Genomic DNA, 19,082 nt, shown 5'->3' with positions numbered 1-19,082 from the left:
GTCTTAATTCCGGCCCCGCACTGACAGAAAGAGCGGGGATCAAAGTCCGACTCAGTCCTATCGATCCACGCGGCCTGATTGTCATCAGGGGCTGAAGCGTGAGCCTCGTGAATCGCGAGCGTGGGTTTATGTGTGTGCGTGGGTGGGATTAGAGCTCAAAGCTGCAGCCGCCGTGTGCTGGAGGAGTGCGGTTAACTGATAAATGACCTGTGACGTGGGAGTAATGTGTACTTAGGGATCTATGGGATTGTTTAAAAAATTGACCTCTTCAGAACAGAATAATGTGCAGACTCCCGAGCGCAGAAGTGGTTTCATTCAGCAAAGAGCTCTCTCGCTTTCTCTCTCGCTCTCTCTTTGCTGGTGAGTTTCCAGAAAGCACTCGCTGAGTGTGTTCAAAAAGTAGCGGCCGTGAAGTTCACGCTGTCGGGGCTCGCCGTGCGGATTGAACGCTGTTGCCAGGTCCTCTAGAATCACTTCGCCTTAAAATGGATCCCCTAAGGTGGTTTTCTTTCACAGTCATTTTGGCTCTGGCAGGGTCGTGCGAGGGAAAGAGCGTGTGACGTATCGGTACTTACAGTAACAGTGAAAACTGTTTTCACTCCAGCTAAATTTATAACACCCCCATGTTAAGGACTTTCTTTGAGATTTTTAACGAGAAACGGTAATGTGCAAGGGAAATTGCTTCAAATTTGGACCAAAATCCATCACTGGTGCGAAAGTTTGTACGGCCGTACCTTTGGTTTGTAAAATGGGTTGGCTGGTGCTTAATGCTTAACCTAAGGCTCGGGAGGTTCTCTGGCTCCTTCCAAAAACTCAAAGAGAGAAGAGAAGTTAGCCACCCCTCCCCATCTCAGTCTTATCTTGTCAACACTGAAAGGCATTTTGGACATGTTAAAACAACTCCCCCTCTCTTCCTTTTAAAAGGGGAAAGAATCCCAGAGTGATGCTCCTTGAAGATCAATCTCGATTTTCATGTAAAGGAGAGTTGGGGACAAGTATAGGGGGGCATGTCTCCTGAGCCCAAAGGGACCCTTTAAAAGACAGTGAGGAGCATGGGTGCTGACAGGGGCCCTATTGAGCACGGTAATGACTTGTACATCTCCATTTTCCATGCACTTGTGTGACAGCCTGGGTCAGGATATGCCAGCAAATACACATTTACAGCTACATAGGCCACTGCAGGAGGGCATAAACATATTAGTGCACCTGCTGGATTAGAAGCACACAGCAGCCTATTCCAACAGTAATCCATGTACAGTGCAGCTCCTTGAATAGGCTGGGCTGTCTGACCCTAGGATTAGTTGCTGCTGTAAACCATTACTAAAGCTAAGTGCTGATGTCAACATTTCCACTAACAACATTGATTAATCTATAGCTCCCTATTTACTTCAGGGGTTCCCCCCCTCCTTCTTTTATTTCGGTCATTCAACCTACAGCAAGCACACATTGTGTGTTTAAACAACCCACCACTGACACTCCGCTATTCAGTGTTGGGAATTAGTGATCAGTGGCATGATTGTAGCTCAGCTGTTTTCAAAACAATAGCATTTCAGGCAATGAGCTCCTTTTCCCCCCATCAGTAGCAGTGTGTGGAAACGAAGCACTGCCACTTTTTTATGCAGGTAATAATCAAACATGCTTGGCAAAAATGTCTTAGTAAATTTAATCGGTTAATTTTAATGAAAAATTTTATCAGTTTAATGAACAATTTAACAAAAAAAAACGGTTTGATTCATTTTTTCCCCTTTAGCAATATATATAAATAAAAAATATCACAATTTTTATGAAAAAAAAAATCTTACTTATAAATAATATTTAGAAATATTGTGTTTGTTATTTAAGGCAAATTATTTTTTGGTTAAATGCTTCTCTTCATTAGTGTTTATTTGTGTAAAATATTGTGGATATTTTCGCTTCATTCTTATATTATATTAATTTATATTATATACTATATTCATTATATTATATTATTAATTCTATATTTAGAAAGATATAATTTAAGGTAAATGAATCATCTTTACTTCAGTATAGTTATTTAATTAGATGTTGGTAAAAATGTAACTGTAATTGAACTGCTTTAAATGATTAGTAGCTTGTCGGTTGACAAGCTACAGTTTCAAAGTAGCTTCCAGGCATGGCCTGTGTTCTTAACGGAGGGTAAATTAATGCCTGATCTAAGGGCAGGGGACAGTAGCGAAGACACGGCTCTGGTGATGTGTATCTCTGACAGAGAGACAGATTGTGCTGTGTATCACCCTAGACTTCATCAGCTGCACTGAACTGATGATATATGCGAGACACTGAAGGTGAAGAGGCCTCCCTCTCTCTCTTTCTGTCTCTACACCCGCATGAACCGGTCGGCCGTGTGAAGAGAGAAAAAGGCTGCCAGCTACACAGCCTGACTGATTGCTACAGATGCTCTTCCTCAAGTACCGCGAGTTACATCCTCGCCACAGCAGGTCTTCGGGGACAAACAATAGCACCTGTTCCTCATAAGATGGGGCTCGTTCATGTATCTTTAATGAAGCTTTGGGGCAGATGGCGAGAAATGGCATTATCCCATCCTCTGGTTCTAAGGATCCGATAAGACAAAGGGCAGATAGGAGCCAGACCTACAATGGGCTGAGTTTATGAGGTTCGGAGCTTCCACGGGCCTGAGCTTTCCTTCTCACATCTGCTCCACTTCATTCTTTCACGCTCTTGAAGATCTGACTGGCAATACTAATGCTGCAGGCAGCCAGCCGCCTGGCACACTGACGGAGGGAGGGGTGAAATATCAGAGCACAGATACACAAATACGGGTGAGCATGTTCATACATACCATGTATACTGAATATAATGCGCGGCAGTAGAAATGAATCGACCACTATAGACTATACAGTTTATGATGCGCTAGATATATTTTTGAGCCAGACTGTAAGAGATGAATTAGGCACAATGCAATGTGAAGTTTAATTGTTTATGGTTACAGAGTAACCTTGGTGTGTGTATATTGTGCATAAGCTTTCTTATATCTGGCAAACCTTTTTGTTTTATGATATCAGTGTACTGTTTTTAAATTATACTAAATGTAATTATCTTAGTTTTTATTTTTGTCAATCATGTTATATCTGTTTTATTCATTCATTTTAATTCAATTATTATTTAATTCATACATTTGATAAGTTAAATAATAAAAATAATTATCATTTTAGCTGGAAAAAGAAATATAATTTAAGAATTGTCAGGTACTCTGAGATACTAAATTTTAGTAATTCATTTTATTTCATGTTTTTATCAATTAATAAATATGAAAAATTAATATAATAAAACATATAATATAAATAAAATATATTTACATTTCCAGGAAAAATAATAAAACAATATTAATCTATTAAACAATAATTAAACTACTATTGTTATTTTTGTATTAATTTATCCTAGTTATTAATTCATTATTCATTTTATATATATACTTTTATCATGATATTTACCATTGGTGTGGTTTAATTATTATTTTTTATATAAGCATGCATAGAGGCAAGCATGCTTGTGTCTATGAAAAGACAGAGATGAACAGACATAGAGAGTCAGATAGATGCAGTGTCTGAATGAGCGAGACTGACACATATAATAAGCGAGCTTCAATGCAGAATGCGATGTGCAATTTTTCAAAATCCATCTGTCTTAAGTGTAGGCACTTAATTCCATTCTCTATTAGAAGTCAAAGCAAATTGCCAGCGATCGTCTTTAAATCTTTATCTGCATTGTCTGCTCAGCTCCACCGGTCTATGTTAATTGACAGGCTTGAAAGCTAACCTTCACTATTAGTCCCCACTTTAAGGACGCTTATTTGATTTGCCACTCACAGATGTGGCATGTGTAAATTAAACTTTAATGTAAAGGCCTCATTACTGTAAATCACGACCTCTCAAACTGAGGGCAATTTATCTGTTTGTACCTTCCCTTTTTCTTTTCCTTGCTGTGTGCACCTTTTGAAACCGCATCAGGGAGTGTCTATTTGATTAGCATTGTTAGTCAGTTTGTTAGTTTCAAATTATGTCTAATTCTAGGTTGTTTTGAATTATTTATATTTGAATGAAATAAGACATTGATGATATAATTTAGGAACAGATGGGATAAGGCGTAGCAGACCAGGTGTTTCTGTCATTATGTATGTGGGTCTCGGTGCAGGACTATGCAAAATGACATGTTGAGGAACAGTTGTGTTTTGGTTCCACTTTACAAGCAGCTGTTGAATGTAATAATGTGGCTATAAACTAAGATTTGTCTTGCAAGGGTAATGCGAATAAGGGTAATGGCAATTATGTATGTGACTGACCTTAGCGGCCCTCTGAAGGAGAACAATTTACATGGTCAGGGCCTTTTCTAAGGCACTTAAATGTATCTGAGATGGTATAAGACGGCAGTTGGTGACAATTTATCTTTTCTGTCTAATGGCTCCTTTCACTCTGCTTACATTTTGATTCACCACTCTTGCAAGCAAACCATTTCCACAAACACATCTATAAGGTCATGTTAAGGAGCCCTCTGATCTCTTTCATTCAGCAATTTTTGTCACATCTGTAAAATAAAAAACTGCAGTTCTTTTTCGTGCTGTTGGCACGGTCTCAACTCTGTATATGCACTTTTTAAAGTGCAACACTCTATAAACAGAAAAGTGCAGGATTTTTCCTATTTATTTTTGCTTAGGAGAACTCACTTAGTCCAAATCAATGAAGTGGACCTGAACACTTGTTTAGCACCTGGGGAACAGGCCCTACTGAACTCTAACATTAGGCGCTCGCAAGAGATCGCACAGACCTCAGCGAGAAATGTTGAGCAGAAAGTGGTTCCTCAGTGCAGGTTGATTTCATGCCCCAATGCTGCAGCAGTAATTGCGTCCAGACCGGTTTTTATTGCAGGCTGATTTTAAAGAGCGATGAATGGAGAAACATTCTATAATGTGTTTATTTTGGGGGGGCTGACCTTTATTAACCCGTTCTCCGGTTGGGCTCCCCAGAGGCAGGTCGGCTCGCCTGCATTAACTCTGAGCTGGCCCACGGTAGCGGCACTGCAGCCTATCACCCACAGGCCGGAAGCAGAGAATGACAGCAAGATTGGGTCCGGCCAACACTCCACAAACATGTGTTTTCAAACTTCGATGGGAAGCTGCTCAGATCCCTAAATACACACAGACTCTCTTTTTCTTTGTCTCTAGTTCAGCGTGCCTGTTTTTACTCTTACACAGAGCTAATGCTATCCTTATGCACACCATTAACGTTCTCTCCATTTTGCAATAAAGCTGGAATGAAGATGAACATGGTTGAGAGCGTTTGAAAGGCACCACACGCGATGCCAGGTGTTGACGTTATACATGAAATATCAGAAATACACGAGCTTTTGGGCTCATTCCATCATTTTCACAGCTGAAAACAGGTGCTGTAAATTACTGGCCTCCCTTGGGCATTTATCATGTATATAAATGACCTTCCAAGAACAAGAGACAAGAGCCGTATTTCTAAAAGGATACGCATTTTCTGTCAGTCTCATGATTTATAAGTTTTATAAGCCTGACATTTCTGATTCTATCTAATAACATATAGGTATTACGCAGGTATTAACCTTAACACTGATCGGGCGTTTCTGATGCAATTAAAAATAAACACTCTGCTGTGTGTGTGTGATGCTTGCTTTGAAGCATTGATGTGCGATTAAGTGCAGGTATTCGGTGAGCGTGTGCGGGGTGGACCGGGCTCAGAATATGAGCAGTGCTGTCAAACTGTGTTAGGCTCCTGTGTGATCTCCTCTCTCTCTGTGTTCAGCAGGTCCAGGGTCACATGCCTCCGCTCATGATCCCCATTTTTCCACACGACCAGCGCACTCTGGCAGCAGCCGCGGCAGCCCAGCAGGGCTTCCTCTTCCCCCCAGGCATGTCCTATAAGCCAGGTAAGAGAACACACTTAAGCTCTCTGACTTTATTCCGGTTGCTCCTTGCACACTTAGCATAAAAAGGTTTGTCTGAATTTCCTGGGTCATCCTCACAACCAATTTCCAATACCCACATTTTAAATAATTATATTTAAATATCAATATTAATACTTTCATATTAAATGTTATTACAAATAATGGTGTTGCTGTTACACATTATGTTCCCCCAAAGATGAAAATGCCATTCCAGACCTGACTATGACTATCTTCTGTGGAAAACAAAAGATGGTTCAACTTTTTTTTATCCATACAGTGAAAGTCAGTGGGGTCCTTTGTGGATTTGTACCCCAATAACAAAAATATTCTAGAGACATTTTTCAAAATACTTTATTTTATGTTCCACAAAAGAAAAGAAAAAATCACAGAGGTCTGCAACAACAGTAAATTATGATAGAATGGTTTTTTTTTACATATTAAAAAGTTTTAAATATATTTTGTCCATATAAAAAAAAGAAAAAAATAACATGGATGATAAAGACTACTGTCTCACAGATATGTTTTTGAGGGAAGACAATAATAACAAGTTAACAAGTTCCTTCCAGGCTGTCTTTTATTCCTTTATCTGTGGTATGTTTTTCTGCTTCACCCTCCTTCACTATACCTCAGGGGAACTTACGTGTCACTTTTGAGCTTTCTTTACCTCCTCATGTCTTTCAGTCTTCTTCAGCACATATTTTATCATTGCTTGATTTCCCTGACCGAATCATAGCATTGTTTTAAAGAGCCCACCCCTTTGGATTCAGAGAGCAGAACATCAAGCCCTTCTTGTCAAGGCAATTAAATCTGAACACTGTGAAGTGTATCACCTCGATGAAGCAGCCTGTTTTGGCAGAGTTCAAGGCGTTTCGAGCCTTCAGAACAATGGATGGCGTGAATGAGGGCTGGAACATAAACACTGTCAGCACAAAACGGTTTCAACTTCATTGGCCATAAATCTGCTATTTTACTAATATAATACTCTCTATGACCCTTTAAATGTTATTATATACATTTATTCTATTGATATTATGCACATTTAGTCACCTTTGTGAGGGACATGTCATTGGCACTGATATGTAGATGCTGAAGGACAATAGATTATACTAAATTAGTAATTTATCATTATCCCTAATCATTCCTGTTTCTTAAAAAAACAGGAAGGTGACACTTGTGCACATTTTCTATTTTGGAACTGAAGGGCCTCTGGTGAAGCAGCGGTCGTACTTGTCCTGGCACGCCTTTTTTTCTCCTTTTGTGAAAAAGAGAATTGCTCCTCACGCAAGCACTGTAAATTCAAAAACAAATTTGTAAGAAATTGCTACAACACGTAGGCTGACTCACTGCCAGTATCCCTCATCCTCATATCCAGCCATTGTTCTGAGGTTTTGGGATGTGCCAGTTTCTGTAATTAAACAGTTAAAAGCATATCCATGCCTCCCAAGTGATCAGTAGCATTTGGTCAAATGTCCTTCTTTTCTTTAACAAAGATTGCTGTTGAGAAAATTAAAAATAGCAATGTAATGCTTTTTCAGTGTAGCTGCTGAGTTGGTAGCAGACCTAACACAGAAAATGAACATAAATTAAGAAGACAAAAATGTAAATGAGAATTATCAAAAAAAGAAAGAAAAAGAAATGATCAGTGTAGCTCAGTAAAGAAAGCTTTCCTTTTGTCTTCAAAGTATGCTTTGAGAAACCTTGTTTGTTGTCAGCACCTCATCAAAAGGCAAATGTACACGAAAAGAGAAAGAGAGCTAGACCGAGAGATGGATAAGAGGGAGGTAAGCTTCAGAAGTCAGCAGGTGAGAGATTATTACAGGGTGTGGTAGAGCAGCTAATAAATTAACTAAAAAGGTAAATGATGGAACATAAAGTCAGCTATTTTGGAACTACAAAGGCATGACAGGTTGAACAAAGAGCCTGAGGGCTTTCTTTTTTCCCAGTTTGATTTTTTAATATGTTTGACATGGAAAGTGTTTTAGTACAAATAACAGCAGCTGTAATGGAATCCTTGGCGTGTGTAAAGCACTTGCATTATTCATAATTTGCGAAACAGTGGAGGGGAGAAAGTTTAGGACATAGCTTATTTCCGTTTGTGTGCATGACTCGACTTATTGCCACGATAATGCGATAGGGCTCATTGCTGTTTGGGCTGCCCAGCATGGGGCGGCCCGGCCGGGTCAGTGCAAGCAGCCAAGGCCCGATGCTGATGGCCCTAACCCTGCAGTGAAACAGCAGAGATCCCCTTTCTCACACACTGTGCTCAATGGCTTGGGCTTGGTATAAAGAGAGGACTCAGGTCATTCTTTACTCAAATAGACTTGCAGAGGATAGTGGTGATCCCCCCCGTGCAGACATGAACACATACGTATTGCTAATCGTGGATGTTCATGGCCCTTGGGATGCAATGAGCCCTCAATGCCCCCGCTGGTGGGACCGCTGACAGCCAGTGATTGTACAGAACCTCGTCTGGAGGGCACATTCTTGTCACAGAGAATGTGCGTCAGACGTTTAGACATTGATACACGACATTAGCAATTGATTATCAGAGTTTTGAGTAAATATATATATCAGGGTTGTCCTCCATTCAGAATGCAACTGTAAAGGTTTTTAGGTGATGGATGGATGGATCAACTTCCTATGTGCTGTGGCCAATTAAATTCAGATTTACTCTCATGAATTTAAGGGAGCAAGCAAATTCTTCAATTCTGAATTTTGTGTAACATTGCTATAGATAATTGTCAGTCACTGTTCCAAATAGTTTTGTTTTATTTTTTGTTATTTAATTTGATTTGCCTATTTAATTTATAGTAGACTGGAATGTAGAGAGGAAATTAGGGTTTAGAGACAGAGGAACAGGACGTGGCCAACAGCTTTTACATGTTCTGAGCATATGTTCAGTCCACTGTACCACAAAAAAGTATTCTTTTTTTAATAAAAAAGAGCCTTTAATATTGGCCAGGAAGAAGGGTCGTGAGCATGGTAGACACTGAGCCCTTTAACAAAACCATTGATTTCAAAGAGAGCCCCACTCTGCTTGAATATTACACATGCTTGGCTCTTGGCATCAGGTGGAGTAGAAGTGAAGAGGTTGCAGAAGGAGCACTCCGCCAGCCATTCCTCCCCGCTCTCCTCCACCTTTTCATTAGCTTCGCAGCCCTCGCTTCTTATGGAGCACCGGCCCACATCAGCGGTAGTGGTGCCCTGTGTAAGACCCTTGGGTCCTTCTACTTAAAGGGGCCCCGTTCCAAGTTGGCAGTCCAAATTGGCCTCTATTTGCAGCATGATACCTGGCTGAAACAGAATACACTATGAAGCTCTCTAGCAATGCCTTTATGTGAGAAAGCACTTTAAGCATTATTTAGCAGCCCACCCTTTTTTAAAGAAAAGAAGATAGTATTGTGATCTGAGCTGAGAAGGTTTGCCCTTTCCTGCTTGGTGTCTTTGCAAAGCTCGCTTTGATAAGGTACCTCTCTAATAAAGTGATGCTATCACAGGGGAATTACACGATGAAGTGGGTGCTCTGGCTTGGGTTTTCTGGCCTGAGAAGTGCGAGCCAACAGTGTAGTTTTCATTCACTTTTGGCTACTCTGGCTGGCCCTGTTACATGGTGATAGCTTATGGTCACTGTTGGTCAGTTCTTGTTTTAGTCATTGGTTCTGTCTTTTGACGAAAATAAATATCCTTTAAAGTAAGTCAATATTTCATCATGTCATAATAGTTAATTTTGGTAAATTTTACACTGACTATAGTGTTCATTTTTGTCTTTGTTCGTTTTCGTTATCACTGACAAAATCATACAAAGTTACAAATCAACATTTTTCTCAGTTATTTAGTTTGATGAGACTAATACTGCCTATGGCACAGTAGATCTGAGGAAGCCCACTGTTGGGCCCCAAGGTGGGCTGATAATAAGCTCTTGGCCCTTGGCCTTAGCAAGCTTTGAGAAACAACCCTATTGGGCAGTGGCGTCACTGGAGCCTCCCTGGCATCCACTGGCTGGAGACAGGCAGATTTGCCTTTTAAACTAGATTCATTTTCACAGACTGACATAGAGAAAGCTGGCACCCGATCTTGTCTACTTGAGACACTGGCTGCCCACCCAGCCCCCAGACCATTAGCCTTGGCCTAGTGTTCTCGGCTGGCACTTGACCTACCCATGGCTCACATGACATATAACCAGAAGCACAGAACGAGAGAGAGAGAGAGAGAGAGAGAGAGAGAGAACCTTGAACGATAATGACCCCCTCTACGACTCTCATTGCACTATTCGAAATCTGTTCAGTTGCGTTCTTTATTCACTTCTGCCAAAGGTTGGGATTGAATTTCCTGGCTGCATCACAATGTGCTGCGGTCAGTCAGAAGCGAGTGAGGTGTGTGTGGGGGGGGATATATGTGTTTACCCCCATGCCTGTGGCTTGATAGCTCCATATGTTTGTGAGATGAAGTGACAGGCAGAAGTGGGGGCTGAAAGAGGTCCAATTCCCCTTCCATGGGCACGCTTCATTCAAACCTCTGCTTTTAGAGCCAGAGACAGTGTTATATACACCAACCACAGTACAAAACACATCTCACACACTTAACACACACTTTCAGACGCACTCATTTCTGTATAAGGTTTCCAGAGCTGTATCTCTAGAGGTTTTGCGTTAGAACCTGTAGTTTTCATCTGATTCCTATTGTGTTTTCTGTTCGCCCTATTGCAGTGGTTCCCAAACTTTTTAGAGTGGCGTACCCCCTCAGGCATTTAACATCCTTCTGCGTACCCCCTCTCTTCCGCTTAGACTGCAGTCACATCTTTTCCAGGGACAATATCTTCCCCCTTCATTTTTTCTTTACCTTTATAAATACCTTTATAAAATAATGTTACAAATAAGAAATGTTCAATAGAGAATTATGCTATGATAGTAAATACGAAGTGAAACTTTTAAATATTAAACTAAGTCGGTAAGTCACTGTCTTAATGATTGAGTCATCGAGTCATTCATTCATGAATGGGTCATTGAATGACTCACACGATTCATTCAAAGCCGCAGACTCATTTCACGAAACACCGCTGCATGCTGCTTGGAGATGTACACCAGTTCTGAGGCTCATTGTGAAATAGAGCAAACAATGCTGACACTACTTTGTTTAAAATGTATATCACTTAATATTACCCTTTTGTTTGTTGAACTGTTGTATACAATCAATGTCATGTTTACAATTGTGTGGATATTTGGAAAAAAATGCATTCTTGCTCATATAATATATTATCTACATGAAAAACAAGAACTCATACACTCGAAAAAAAAAAAAGGTTCTATATGGCACCAACATTTTTTCTTCGTCGTAATCATCATTAACATGTTCTGTATATGTAGCGGTGCTATATAACACCTTAATTAGCGGTACTATATAGTACCTTAGTCAAAGAACCACTGAAGCACCAAAATTGGTGCTATATAGCACTTAAAAAGGTTCCCCTATGATTACGAGCCAAGAACCATTTTTGGTACCATATAGAACCTTTTTTTTTAGAGTGTACAGGGTTTGTATCAGAGAATTTGAGTCTTAAATCTCTATGCACTCTCTGTGTCTATATTTGTTCTTTATAAATCCCCACTTTTACAAGGGTTGATTGTCGAGAACGGCAGTAATGTAGCATGATTTGCTAAGGCTGCATGCTCTGCACGCAACCTCTCATATGCATGTTGCTTATGTGGATGCAGTAAGTTTTGAATTTTTCCTGTTAGAAATACATGCTCAGTTTTAGTGCTATTTTAAGTAGGCGTCCCCCAGTTTGGGAACCACTGCTCTATTGTATTGCTTGATTCTATTGGATACATTTGATCTCATGAAAAAATGTCTTACAAGCTGTATTTACATAAAATTTTGTCTTGTTAAAACCTGTTGAAGTTGGCGTCAGCACCCTCTCTCTCACACACACATACTGTATTGTGCCAGATCACATTGTAAAACACATAATGGCATGTAGAACAATAGTTTGACTAGTCACAGAACATGATATACTTGCGAACAATAAAGTAAAATGGCATAACCTTGCGCACAATGCACACCCAGATGAGAAAGGACTGTGCAAGTGTGGGCAAAGATAAAAAAGGGAGAAGGCAAAAAGCCCGAGTGCGAGAGAAAGAGAGACGTTCCAGTGTAAATCCCACTCTGCTCTGGCCAGCTGACTCTTTTGTGAGTGCAGATGTTTGGGCTGAGTGCCGAGGCTGGGTGCAGGCAGGCCCACAGGAACTGTGTTGGCACTTGTCTGGCCTGCCGTTGGGCCGCTCATTGTCTCAACCTGTGCGCATTGTTCACAATCTCCCCCTCCTCCTTTCTCCGACAGGTGATAACTACCCGGTGCAGTTCATTCCATCCACAATGGCAGCTGCTGCCGCGTCAGGACTCAACCCTCTGCAGCTCCAGGTATGTACAGTCACAAAAGAATTTACGGGCAGTGGGCCAAGCCCTCAGCACCGTGTGAGCAAACCAGCTGTATGCTAAATAACAAGTTAGAGCTAAATCACTCACACACCGGTCCACCCCTACAAGCTTAACACCTTCCATCTGCAATATAGCCCATTTTTACAGCACAGCCTTGACGCCTATGCATGGGAACTGGGTATTGCATCAATGAAGGGCATTTCAGGGGCCCCTCGTACCTTAATTGCTTTCTCTGTTGACGCCGTTCTAAGTAACTTTGTGGTATCGTAATGATGCAAGAGCTTCCAAGACCCTCCGGGCTGCCTTGGGAACATTTCTCAGATGCAATCTCCATGTACTTTAATATAGATTCATATCTTCATTCAGGTTTATCTCATCATGTTTGTCATTTTAATTGTTTCTTTTAATCCTGTTTTTTGCTTTGTTTACTTTGTCATACACATAGAACAAGGTTTTTTGTTGTTGTTGAGCTGATAGAGAGAGAAGGTGTTTTATTACAGCAGCTAATGTCATTAGTTCTTCCTGTTTACTCATAGAGATTATTTGTTAAACTTGTGCTTTTAAACTTCTTAAATGCACCTAAGTTCCTTGAACAAAGACTGAAAGAGCAAATGAGCGAGAGTAGAAGGTGATACAGCTCGCAGCCCTGTAGCTGATTCATTTATTCATTTTTTCCCTCACTTTTTTTATTCATAGATAGTTGTTGTTTTGTCAACAACAGTGGTAAGCGGTTGATAGCAATTAGACATTAAGCTCTCTGATAGCTAGGAATGTTACAAAACAAAGCTGAGAGCGGAGGGAGGAGGACTTGCGAGGAGGAGAGGATGGGAGAGCGTTTTGTACCTTTTCTTCTTGCTGATACATGTGCACAATTTGTCCTTCGGAGCTTATCGCTCTCAGCATTAATGAGCCTTGGCAAGTTGGAACAATGCTTGCAGCTGGAGCTAGAAAAGCCTTCGCTATAGCATGCGACTTTGGGGAGAACAATCATCTGTGTTGAAGGTGTGGAATGCGTCTATTCATGTTAAAGTGTATGTAAAAATGTGCGTGCGCTTGTATGAGCGAGCTAAATGGGGAGGGAGCTCGTGAGCAAAAACTGATTGAAAAACAATTTCAATCCGTACGTGTAAGTGTGTCTTCCCTCCTCCCTTAGGAGTAAGCTGCGGTGGTGTAACCAGGGCCCGTCCCGTCTATTTATAGCTTTCCTGATGGGTCAGCTCGAGTCTAGGATAGTCATATATCAGGAGGCACCGAGACCCCTTAGCCATTCATTGTGATAATACATTTAACCCTGGGAATGGGCTGAGAGCAAGCCTCTGAGTCCATGACTTCGCTGACCTTTAGAAAATACAGTAAACACAAATGAGTTGCATTCCCATTAATTGAAGTTTGTCTGTCAGCCGCAGATTTAGCCGAGCAGATTGGTATTTACTCTCGGTACCCTTCACTCTAAGAAAGCCCGGCTAGTCAAACATACCCTTTCCGCCGCAACTGAGCAGCTATCATCATGCAGAAGATGATTAAAAACGTTCAGGACGGAGATAGGGGAGATGAATCTCATTCCGAGTGCAACAATAATGCCATTAGTGCTCGCGTTGCACCCGTCTGGCTAAGACCTAGAAGTTTAAGTTGCATGCAGAAGTTCACTCTGAGGACAAAAGGACAGGCAAAACATTATTTTGAAAGAAAGGGACAACAGACAGATGAGGTTGTAATTTATTGGGGAAGGGTGATTTGGATTGATTTGTTTCGGCAGTTAGCACGTGCTAGCATGTGGTTGCGGATGCTTTTGTCTCTCTTCCTTTTTTGAGCAGAAATAACAAGCTTTGAATTCCTGTCTTAAATCAAAGGAAGCAAATCTTTTAAAATATGTCAGATAAATGAGGGCCAGCGCTAGGTCAGTGTTAATGAGAGGTATGTATGGATTTGTCTGCTGTGTCTGGGTGATTATCTGTAATGGCAGTATCACTGAGCTCTTGCCGCTTATGCATCACTGATCCGCTCGGTGGGAGTGACCTCACCTATGAGATCCCCACTTCCTGTGCCAGTGGACCCACCCACCCTGTGCCACTGGCTGGGTGCATCTGTCTAATTAGAATATCTTCACTTGTCAGCAATTCTGGCAAGGTATCATTTTCCCTAATTTGCTCGGTTTAGACTGGGGAAATATATGAACCTTAAAAAATGCTCTGATTGGAAAGGAATTAATTCCCACAATGCCGTGCTCGATCATGCAGCAAGAGGGACGGCCGCTCTGCCAGTCTTAATGTTGCCGATGCTACCGCTCGCAATTTTACTGTGTCATAACAGTAAGTGGACTGGCTGTGAAATCTGTTTCTCTCTCTTTCTCTTCCCCGTCACCCTAGCCCGTCCGCAGGCTAACAAAAGGCCTCAGGTCCCGGGGAGTGGAAATGAAAGCGGCCAGGCGATCTGAGAGCGTAATTTGCTTGTCAATACATTTCCCTCGACTGGCGGCACACGCGTACATGCGCCCGCTTGTCACCCCGTGTCCCAACGCGGCGAGTAATTTCGTTCAATGCGTTCCTGACAGATTGGCCCTTGTCTGCAAGTCACCAGAGAAAAGCTGCTCAAACTATTCCCCAGACCGCATGCCTCTCTTCATTAAGACCCTCTCAGGGTTCAGGATGAGCTGGGCACGGCCTCCAAACAATGGCTCCATCCCCCGGCGTTGCCTCCCTATTAGAAGTGACACCTCTCACCTCCAGGCGGAAATTGTTTTTGGATTGTAGCCGTATGGCCAGACAGTCTAAAAGGAATTATCCTAATTCTACAAAAGAATTCGATTTTATTTTTTGTCTATTTGAATTGCCATTTAATTTGCTAGCGTACAAGATCACCTTACATCAATTGCTTAGAGGAAAACAATTTCCTTTAAGCCATTCTCTGCTTGATATATTGTTTTGCCACAAGTTCTATACAAATCTCAAGTCAACTTGTGAGAGGCGTGTTTTTTATCATTGGAAGCAGTCTTTTGGGTTTAAACAGTCCTAAAATAAAACATCATGGGATATAGCAGAACATCTGGGTTTCCCCGTGGCATATAATAGAGGGAGCAAACACAAATAGGACATGCTGGCCTCTCTCCTGCTCTCTCTTTTACTCTCTGTTATTTTCTCCCTCCTTTCATTATTTCCTAATTCTTTTCTCTCTTCATCTTTGACATATTTTCAATCTTCATGTTCTGTGTTAAATTCATTTACTGTTTTTTAACTTAAAGAGCATATTTCAAAATACGATATATATATATATATATATATATATATATATATATATATATATATATATATATATATATATATATATATATATATATATATATATATATATATATATATATATATATATATATATATATATATATATATATATATATATATATGCTGGGTTCTATTTCTGGAGTCAGAACATGAGGGTTAAATCCATACAGCATTTCTTAAGCTAAAGGTGCTTTATTTCATGCTATCATTACTGCTAACACATTTAAAGACTGTACTTGAGAGTCAGGGAAACTTCTCTGAAACTTCTGCTGGGGTTGAGAAAACGAGGGAAGAGAGGAAATACTGTGTTATCTTTTGTTTGGATGCTCATCTCTCTGCATTCCGGATGTGTGGAGGGAGCAGGGCTTTCTGTCACGGCTAACAAGTGGAGCACTTTTGACTATGAGCTGCAGAAATGAGAGCGAACAGCTGCTGGTGTGATTGAGGAGGAGAGGAGAGAAAGAAGGAGAGGGGAAAGGAGTGGCGCGTGCTGTGCGAGACAGACTCTGGAGAGATAGCCAGAAGACGAGAGGCGGTATGAGCACAGGGCAGAGGCACTAATGGGAGGGATAGGTGGACATCTGGATGGACAGAATTATAAAACAGAGAGGCAAGTAAACAGATAGCGAGAGATGCAAACCATGTAGCTTAAGATGACCACCTGGGTTGATACCAGTGTAGGGTTATTAGCGTAGGCTTGTGTAGCAGAAATGCGTAGGACACATCATACCTTTCAAGTTAGTGAAGCTATGTAAGGAAAGAGAAGGAAAAAAACGAGGCGGATGAGTTGAGATGGGGGGAAGGGAGAAAAGAACGAGAGAGCAGGCTGTGCGCCAGCAGATGGGACAGATGTCTGGCCATACTGGAAAGCATTGGCGCAGCACACTAGCGCACCCCTGCTTCCCTTTCTGACATCTGGGCCAGCCTGGGTCAGCCCGCCTGCCTTGGGCAATGAGCCTGGACAAGCCTTGTGGCAAACGGGCATGGGCGCCCCAATGCTACTGAAATGGCAGAGTCGACCATGCGGCAGTAACAGTCCTCTCTCCATGCTACCGCTCAGCTGTGGCAATAGAGAGAGCCGAGGAGAACACACAGACACAAGAGTCTTAGTGTATGTAATTTAGTGTGTATAGTGTGCGTATGTTTTGACGTATGATAATGTATCAGTGGGGTTTTTTGGCCTCGTGGATACGTTTCAGTGAGCTCAGACTGGGGCCTGTGCGGATAAGTTGGAGAGACAGTCATGCACCATTATAGCTAGAAGCACTAAAATTGGCTAAATCTGCCACTGTATTTCACAGCATCTGCCAGAAAGCAGTCGGCCCCTCTCTTTAAGAACAAACAAGAGACTCAAGTTGTTGTTTTTTTCCTTGCATGATTGACTATTTGCCCATCATATGTGCTGAAATCTAGTGTTTCATGAGCCATTTCGGTTTGCGGTCTCAATCTGTTAGATCACAAGGACAAAAATTCTGAAAATATGCACACTGTGAAGGTAAAATGCATTACTGTTCAAAAGTTAGGGTTCAGAAATTGTTTTTTTTTTTTTTAAAGCAATTAATACTTGAAGACTGGAGTAATGGCTGTCTTAATGTGGTCAATATTCAGCGTTGCCATCACAGGAATAAATTACATTTTAAATATATTCAATTAGAAAACAGTTATTTTTATTTGTAAAAATATGTGTTAAATATTGCAGCCCTGGTGAGCATAAGACACTTCTTTCAAAAACGTAAAATAAAAAAAATCTAACCAAATCCAAATTTTTGAATGGTAGTGTGCATAATATTTTTTATCAGTAATTCTTTAGAATAAGGTCAAGCCTTTGCTTACAACTTTCTTTTTTATACTTATGTTTATAGTGTAATAGAGTATAGACAAGAAAATTTGGGTGAGAAAGGGAGAATGGGATTGCAATACGGCCCAGGTCAGTATATTTGTGCACAGCTCACTGCACCACAGCTCTGATTATAATATCATATTTTTACATTGTAAAACAATGTCTTTGAATGCTATGTGACTAAAAATAAAAATGTAACCTTTCTTAACCGTGCCTTTTCCATTTATAAACAGTTTATCCTGAGCGTTTACATACCTCTACACAGAGGTGGAGCACTGAATTGGCTCTCAGAGACTTTAAAAAGCAAAGTATCCCTGAGTGCTGATGTGTCCAGCGGTGTGGTCTGAAAGTGTCGGGTAATCTGGATGATCTGCAAATACTGTTGTTGCAGGCAGAAATGGTGGGCTCTCTCATTTAACCTCTTTTCTCTCCAGAGGGGTTGCTTTTAATTATCAGAGGCTAACCGCCTGACCTTGGGCCGGACTCCACTCATTTGGAATCCACGGACTGTGAGATGGGCTTGGCTCATATGTGCAAGAGAGGGAGGCAGGAGATATTAGTCGGGCTGCGTGTGTGTGTGTCGGTTGAAGTGTGAGGACCACAGGCGAGCGAATTGAAAAGCCCCATTTCCCGAGCCTCTCTCTCTCTAACTAAGCTGTATAGCAGTGAGTCATTTAATGCTCAAGTGGACAAAGGTATTACCTGAGTCACTGGGGTGGATCAGGCCTTTTCTCTGCAGGCCTTTCTGAAACCACATGCTGAGAGCAGCTCAACATCTCTGCCTCTCTTTTTCTTTAGCACTCTTTAGGCCTCTCTCATTCTCTCTGGTCCCCACTAGTGTTCTATCCCCATCGGCTCCCATTTCCTCAGAGCCAGCAGCTTCACTACACACTGTAATAGCTCTCCACTGTGTCAGATTGCTGCTCAAACACCACTTTGTATGTCTGTTGGTGTTAGTGCACGCATGTGTGTTTTGTGTGTGTGTGTTGAGGTAGCGGTTGATGCAGTGCTCATCTTTTGTTCCTCTTTTAAAGTATCTAAGCCAATAACCAAATGGAGGGAAGTTTGGGAAGTGTCAAATAAACGTGTTACAATAGATTATATAAAATATTCACAGCATTGTACAAAAATATTAAAAACATGTTTTAAGTGTTCCAGTAGAAAGTATCACATTTTAGATTTCCAAACATACTTTTTGCAAATAGTGTTTTAATTCAGAGAGATTTTTAATGAACAAACAGTCCTATAACAGATGGTATGGCCCAAATGCACATTAAATATTGATTTAAATTATATTTTTAATCAGAATGTGTAAAATATTCCTGAGAAGATCAGACTCATGAAAATTCTTGTCAATATGTGATATTTCACTCCTCATTTGTGAAACAGAAATAGTGAAACTTTATTTTTTTGTAGCTAGATTTTAAGCATTAATAGACAGTGTTGACTCTGACTGATGATTGGAATTGATAGGATGATGGGATCAACCATGCTCAGCCTTTTAGTTTTGTGGCAGGGGGCATGGAGCCAGCTTGTCCCGGCTGCCCCGTTCCCTGTTCGGCCATTGACTTTCAGCATGACCC

General features: G+C 41.1%; 1 protein-coding gene across 25 annotated transcripts in view; it reads left to right on the top strand.

Moving 5' to 3' along the window:
• sox6 (SRY-box transcription factor 6) overlaps positions 1-19,082 on the top strand; it is a 150,235-nt gene that overhangs the window by 100,430 nt on the left and 30,723 nt on the right. For 18 of the 25 annotated variants that reach the window (XM_079810553.1, XM_079810533.1, XM_079810551.1 and 15 more), the window contains 2 exons: positions 5,808-5,928; positions 12,284-12,363. In XM_079810553.1, the coding sequence (XP_079666679.1) occupies positions 5,808-5,928; positions 12,284-12,363 (201 nt within the window). Of the gene's footprint in view, positions 1-5,804; positions 5,929-12,283; positions 12,364-19,082 lie in introns of all 25 variants that reach the window. The other 7 variants (XM_079810550.1, XM_079810536.1, XM_079810535.1 and 4 more) reach the window with 1 other exon arrangement.

The sequence above is a fragment of the Gobio gobio genome, assembly GCF_949357685.1.
Source record: "Gobio gobio genome assembly, chromosome: 2".
Classification (NCBI taxonomy): Eukaryota; Metazoa; Chordata; class Actinopteri; order Cypriniformes; family Gobionidae; genus Gobio; species Gobio gobio.
This window is presented reverse-complemented; position numbering and strand designations above follow the sequence as displayed.